This window comes from Hakea prostrata, chromosome 2, assembly GCF_041222555.1.
Source record: "Hakea prostrata isolate BN-2017 chromosome 2, UWA_Hpros_2, whole genome shotgun sequence".
Taxonomy (NCBI): Eukaryota; Viridiplantae; Streptophyta; class Magnoliopsida; order Proteales; family Proteaceae; genus Hakea; species Hakea prostrata.
Window position 1 is genome coordinate 39,192,476 of NC_142601.1, and position 6,659 is coordinate 39,199,134.

The 6,659-nt window shown below is 39.2% G+C and overlaps 1 protein-coding gene across 1 annotated transcript in view; it reads right to left on the bottom strand.

Moving 5' to 3' along the window:
* LOC149024322 (delta-1-pyrroline-5-carboxylate synthase-like) overlaps positions 1-4,153 on the bottom strand; it is a 29,512-nt gene extending 25,359 nt beyond the window's left edge. The window contains exons 1-3 of the mRNA XM_089144616.1: positions 3,776-4,153; positions 2,142-2,213; positions 1,928-2,031 (exon numbers count right to left, since the gene is read on the bottom strand). Coding sequence (XP_089000742.1) covers positions 1,928-2,031; positions 2,142-2,213; positions 3,776-3,838 — 239 coding nt within the window. The 5' untranslated portion in view covers positions 3,839-4,153. The remainder of the gene's footprint in view (positions 1-1,927; positions 2,032-2,141; positions 2,214-3,775) is intronic.
* Positions 4,154-6,659: the final 2,506 nt, after the last annotated feature.

The window sequence follows — 6,659 nt, forward strand, 5'->3', positions numbered from 1 at the left end:
AGACAATGTCGAAATTTCAACCATCTTAGTCAAAACCTGGGAATTTTCCCAAGTGGTTTCAATGCTTGGTTTCAGGGGTTTTTACATGGTTTTTTTAATCTAATTTTTGCATACTACCTATTTAAAGTATAAATAACACAATGGCACAGGTACTTTTGCTAGAAAAACCAATGAAAAATTATCATTCAAGTGTTAGTATACAACATACTTTAAATGTTTGATACAAGTGTTAGTATCAAACAAGCAAGGTTTATTAAAAGTATTGCATACTTTCCAAGCAAGGTTGATTTAAAGTATGCAATACTTGTTTGCAGTACTTTAAATTAAACTTGCTTACCAACACTTCTATCAAACATTTAAATGAACCTTGCTTGAATACAATACAATGACATTTGAACAAATTGTATTGCGTATTTTAAATGTTTGATAAAAAATGACAAATACAAAGTGGACTGCTGTGAAGGAGCTACAATGTGGACTGATGTGAAGGAGCTGAAGCATGTAGATATTAAGGAAAAAGTGGGGATAGCTTTCTCCAGCTGATAAATTGTGCATTTAACAAACTCCGAGTCATAAAAATTGATGAACTCTATATGGCACTTAGAGTGAATTAGAACACCATTTAAACCATCAACAAAGCAAAAATAAAAAAGGGGAAGTTTAGAACAAATGTTGCAAAAATCTAAGAAAATCCCCAAAGGAGGAGCAAAAGGTGTGATGGATGGCAAAGGAGTCACCAAAAATGGGTAAAACGGGATTGAAAGAAGGAAAAGTTCATATAAAAAAATGGGTGGGAACTATTGAAATTTCGCCAATGGTACCTACTGAGTTCTACAGAATCTCAAAGAACTTGATCGGAACATAGGAATATAAAGACCACTTGGGCTAGTCTAGGTCAAAACTTGGGAATAATTTTTTCCCCATGAGTTTCGTCTTAATTTTAAAGAAAAAATATAAAAATAAAAGTAGATTTTGCCCAAAATTTCGATCATCTCAGACAAAATTTGGGCATTGGATGAGATACAAGTAGAGATTAATACGAGTTAGAATAATGGAGAACGAATTTTAACTCAAAAGGCTTTAAACTAAGTAGAACAAAGAAAGAATATCTAGTGTGTAACTTTCGTCATCATCGAGAAGATGAGGTGGTGGGACTTGATGAGAAGGGGATTCCACAAAGCAAATTTTTGAGGTACCTCAGCTCAATTGTAAATAGAAATGGGGATATAAAGGTCGATGTTTTCTAAAGAATTAAATAGGGTGGACGAAGTTGAGAGGTGCATTTGGAGTCTTGTCTGATCGAAGTATTTCTTTCAAACTCAAAAGAAAATTCTACAAGACCGTCATACAACTAGCTATGGTGTATAGTGCAGAGTGTGGCGCTGCTAAAAAGCATCATAAGATAAACTCAATGTAGCAGAAAGAGGATGCTAAGATGAATAAGTAGCAAAACTAGGAAGGATAAGGTAAAAAATGACCATAGTAGAGTTAGTCTGGAAGTAGCTCCAATAAATAATAAGCTACGAAAAAAGTCGATTGAGGTGGCTCGACCACTTTCAACTGAGGCCTTTAAATGCCCTTGCATGGAGAAGCAATTGAATTTAGATCGATAGAATTAGAAGAACTAGAAGCAGGCCTAAGGTAACCTTAAGAAAAGTAGTGAGAGAGGATATGCATTGCTTAGGCCTTGAATCTAGTATGGCCTCAAATAGAACTAATTGGAAGACAAGGATCCATGTAGCTGGCTCCATTAGTTGGGAAAAGATCTTTTGTTGTTGTTATTGTTGTTGTTTACCAATTAGATAGAAAATATCCTAAAACAACTATTGTCCACTACTTTGAAATTTTAAAATGTACAATTCAAAGAGTCCAAATTGTAGTTTCACTACTAGAGAATGTATGAAAACATAGAGAGAACCAAATGAACCTGCTATTAACGAGCTTTCTGTATCTAAGCCTTTGACGGCCAACACCAACTGCACCTGAAGTCACCAAAATAACCTCAAAGCCTTGAGTGTTCATTTCTTTTATCTGCAAGTGTTCCATCCAGATAGAAAATCTTTAAGTTATGAAACAAGGTTGTAGCTTAAAAAATTGAAAACTTATCCTAACACTAAGCAAAAATGACAAATCAAGCATACCTGCTCACAAAGGGCTCCCATCCTGCCCAAGGCTAGTCTTCCATCACCCCGGGTAACAACTGCTGTTCCGACCTTCCATAAGTAAGAGAAACAGTTAGCAACCACAAATTTTTGGATGAGGATATGTCGAAGAGATATCAGTGCCATTCACAAACATTACACCCAAATGAATTGCAACAAAACATTCAGAACCTTCCAGTTTAGTGAATATATGTGTAGTGTCAATGCTAAGCAGAATTATGGTTCTAGTGGCCACACATCAAGGGGATTATAACCCCTTTACCTAACCTAACACAACTTAGTCATAGTTTCATTCACTTGTTTTACTTGGCCATTTAAATAGAAGAAAAAAAATTGCTGCCTCAACAAAATTATTAAGCAGCATAAATAATGTACAAGGTTGTACATTCTGTGGAAGCAGTCTAGCAAAATGGAAGCAACAACTAAATTTTTAATAGGGCCAAGCTACCTTGTTTGTCTGTGGTCGTTTAGAAGAACTTAACGCCGTTTTTCTTATACTAATCATAACCCTTAACCACATATATTTTCTTTCATCCACAGCTTCTATAGTAATGGTATGTCGCATTGGCATCGAACATGTTAAAAGTAGTTCTTTTTAGATCCAACTGAAGAAGAAGGATTAGGCCCATCGCACCAACTTCCAACATTAGATTTATAATGTTAGAAAAGGCAGTCAAACTTTAATAAGAGACCCCAAGAGGTAAAATATCAAAAGCAGCATAAAGCCTGATGAAATGGTTTCAACTAATTTTTCATAATATTAGGTTGCCAATGCTAACCCAAGCAATCCGAGTTGTTCGTTCCCTGTTTCACACATTATATATAACAACAGATTTTTCAAAAAACATTACAGTCCCGATTAAGATAAGACTTCCTATGTCAAATACATTATACCAGCAGAAGAATCCAGTCCAAACAGGGGAAAGCAAAACAGGGTACTCTTTAGGATGCATTTTCAGCCAAAAAAAAATACATATGATACAAGTGGGCTGCCGTCCACTTATTATTCCAGTCAAAGATATTCAACCATTCTCATCGGTGGTCAAGAACCTAACTTTGAGGATCTATAAATCTCAGGTCTTCTCAGACACAACAGCTTCCTTATTAGCAATCAAGGCGCAGGCATTCTCTAGGGATCAAGTTTGACATTCAACCAGAGAGTATCTCTTCTTTGTAGACTTATTAAGACTCTTATGAGGACCACAGCTTCTCATAAGCCAGGATTTTGGGACAATACGCTAGGGATTCTTCTTCATATATTCCCATCGTATCTTGTTTGCCGTGCATGCTTCTGCATAGGCACATTTCCCTCTTCCCTCGTCACAACCCCACCCCATCCCCACAAAGAAGAGGATTAGCCATCTCGCTGATCTCTAACATCAATAGCTCAGCTCCAATATTTCACGAGGCAACTACATTAATCAAAATTCCACATCCAAGGAAAATAAATGAACCTATAAAAATCAAAATAAGCGACGAAGCAGATTACTACAATCTTCGACAGACAATGGCAAGAGCAAAAAACAAGATTAGATGCTTGGTTAGAACAGAAACAAAACGAAGAAGAAAAGGAATACATGAAAGAACTCAAAAGAATGCGAAATGCAGGTCACCTTGACGATTACACGCTTGACGTCCTTGATGAAAGCTCGAGTAGGATCGACGACGGATTCCATTGACGTCCGATTGAGACAGAGCTTTGGCCTGGATGAAGATGGAAGAGGGAGGAAACTAGAGAACAAGAAGAAGAAGCAAGTAAATAATGAGTGTGAGAGCGAGCTGCTGTTGTCGCAGTGGTGGTAGTGAAAGAGATTTTCAACAAGGCGGTCATAGCTCAGAACAGAAAACCGCGAAGCGTCAGGTATGGAGTTAAATACGATGAGCAGGCGGCGCCCGCCACGTGTACATGAGTAACGATTATGTTTACTGAGGGCCTGCTTTATTGCTTGGAGATCCGTGTCAACGGGGAACGTGGGACTCCGAACCTTATGTCTAACTTTACGAGTTCAGGTTTTAATTTACATTTATTGTTAGGGTATCTACTTTGATTATTGTTTTTTTTTTTCGCTATAGAATCTTTTTCTTTATCTTCTAAACGGAGAAACAATGAATATGCCAAAGAGGGTTAGGTATATGCAATCATGCATCCTGTGTGTTGTTTCCTTTTGAGAGGTCTTACCCAAAAGAAAAGAAGAAAGTTACCCTTTAAAAGTGGCAGGGAAGTCATTTCACAAGGGAACCGAGAGAGACACGTGGACGGCGGAATATATTATATTTACGGGTATCAATTATGGAATCAAACCGTTTGATATTGGGACCAACCTGCAAAAACTAAATGGTGTATTGCTGTACATCCTTGTGCCTGATGGAACCGGACCGTTAAGATTTGAAGTGGACCAATCTGTTGCAAATTGGACTAGGTTGGGGATTGAATAGCCTCTCGATTTTGGGTTGTTTCCGTCCAACCCCGTTTGTAGCCTGTTAGCCCAAACGCAAATGGGCTAAATTATGTCAAAACCAACCTGTTATAAACCAATTTAAAGAGGTTAAAGAGGTTAGTTTATTAGGCCTTAAATCCAAGACGCAAGATTCAAGACCCAAATACAATTTTCAACTAAAAATGACCGAACCAATTTGATAATGGATTAGTAATAATTTCAAAAATAACCCAACCTGAACCGAAACCATTAGCCCAAAGTATACCAAACTGCACCAACCAAAAATCAAATATAAAACCAAATTTTATTGACGGTCCGTGTTTGCATTTGGTGCATTCAAGCAAGCCGAAACTGTGAAGTCCAAATCACAATTGGCCTGGATCAAACCGTTGACAACCTAAGTATACCACTAGCGTATCATACTTCTTCCCTTTTCAATGAAAGAAAACAAACTCAATAGACTAACAATGTTTGAAAATTCCACAGCCAAGTGTAACCTACATCAACATGAGAGCCAATGAAAGTGCATTTTATGGCATCAATAGGATGTTAATTATCCATTTTCTATGGGGTGTCATATTATCTCACGACGGTTGGACTGAAGGGTGCTGTTGCATCTTAAATCTGACCAACGTCTCGACTAAAAGACCGGTATCCGATCCACGCCCTGATCGGGTTCATGCAAAAGAAGTTAGATGCAGGCCGACTAGGATGCCGGGCAACTGCCTCCGGTGGCTAAGTTAGTTGGGGATCAAACTAGGATTCTGGGCAAGTTCTACTCAAAGGATATATAGAAAAAGTTTGTGTCCTTACCTAAGGATTGGGACCTTGATAAATAATGTTTGGATTACCTTCCTTAGAACCAATAGAATCTCGCACGCTTGCCCAATTGTTTTGGGATGGATTCCCGATTAGGAGTTTCCATTCATGTTGACAGCCCTTTTTTGTCCTAGCATTGGTGCGGCATTCCTTATTGGTTATATTCAATCGGGACATGTCCCGACCTATCAACCAGGTGATAGGCCGAGTGATCAATTGACCTCGTTCTCGTGTGTGTTTGCACATGTGCATCTTATTCGTAACACTATCCCCCTAGCCCATGCAATGAGGGTTAATTATCAAGCGAGTTAGTCCATGGCGGTAAATGAATCAATACGATGCTCCCTTGATTATCTGTGCTTCTTGGGTCACTTAATGGGTATGCGACCATTGAGATCCTCATGCACTAGCCCTAGTCGTGTGATTACACATCACCTAACAGACAGGTTAGTAATAATGACTCCTCCAAGTAACTCAATCATCTCATAACCCTGACCATTGATCATATCAATTTTTGTCTGTCTAATTAAGATCGTTTCCACTACTTCTGGAGGTATAAATACCCCCTCATTTCCTTGTTGCAAGCACGCATATCGCTTTCACTGCTCTCAACTCAGCTCTCAGTCTTCCTTTGCCTTCATTTACTCTAGCACGTTTTCCCGACCAGTAAGTTTCATTTCATCATGGTTAAGAAGCGTAGTTTAGGTCTTGACCATAGATTTAAATTTGACTTGCCTAAGAACCCGAGGAAGAAAACTCGTCCTGTTGGGGCTACGCAAGCGAGGGTGATAGCGACCAAACGGGAGCTGGTCGCCTTGTAGAGGATCGCCTTAAAGATTTGCACGAGCAATCCTTTGAGGACTTATCCAAGCGATCTCCCAAATATAGTCATACTGATGACGATCCACCAGAATTCGATGAGGTCCCTAGGTTAGTGTAGTCCTTTGCCGAGTAGGGTAATCGGGCGGGTCCCTCATCTGCTCTGGCTGAGGAGGACCCTGACATAGTTCGTCAGGCTACCTCCGATCCCAAAGATGAGTCCGTGCTTCCTTCCAACTCCCAATGCTGGTCCTTCTTCTTGAACCAAAAGTTATGTTCCTCATCCTCCGTTCCAACTTCTGATTGGGTCTCAAGGCCGTTACCCCCCCCCCTAAACTTTATAGGAAAAAGATAAGTGCCCTTGCCTTGGCTCGGGCTCAAAACGAGTTTCGTACTCCCTTGCATGTTGTTATGTCCAGAG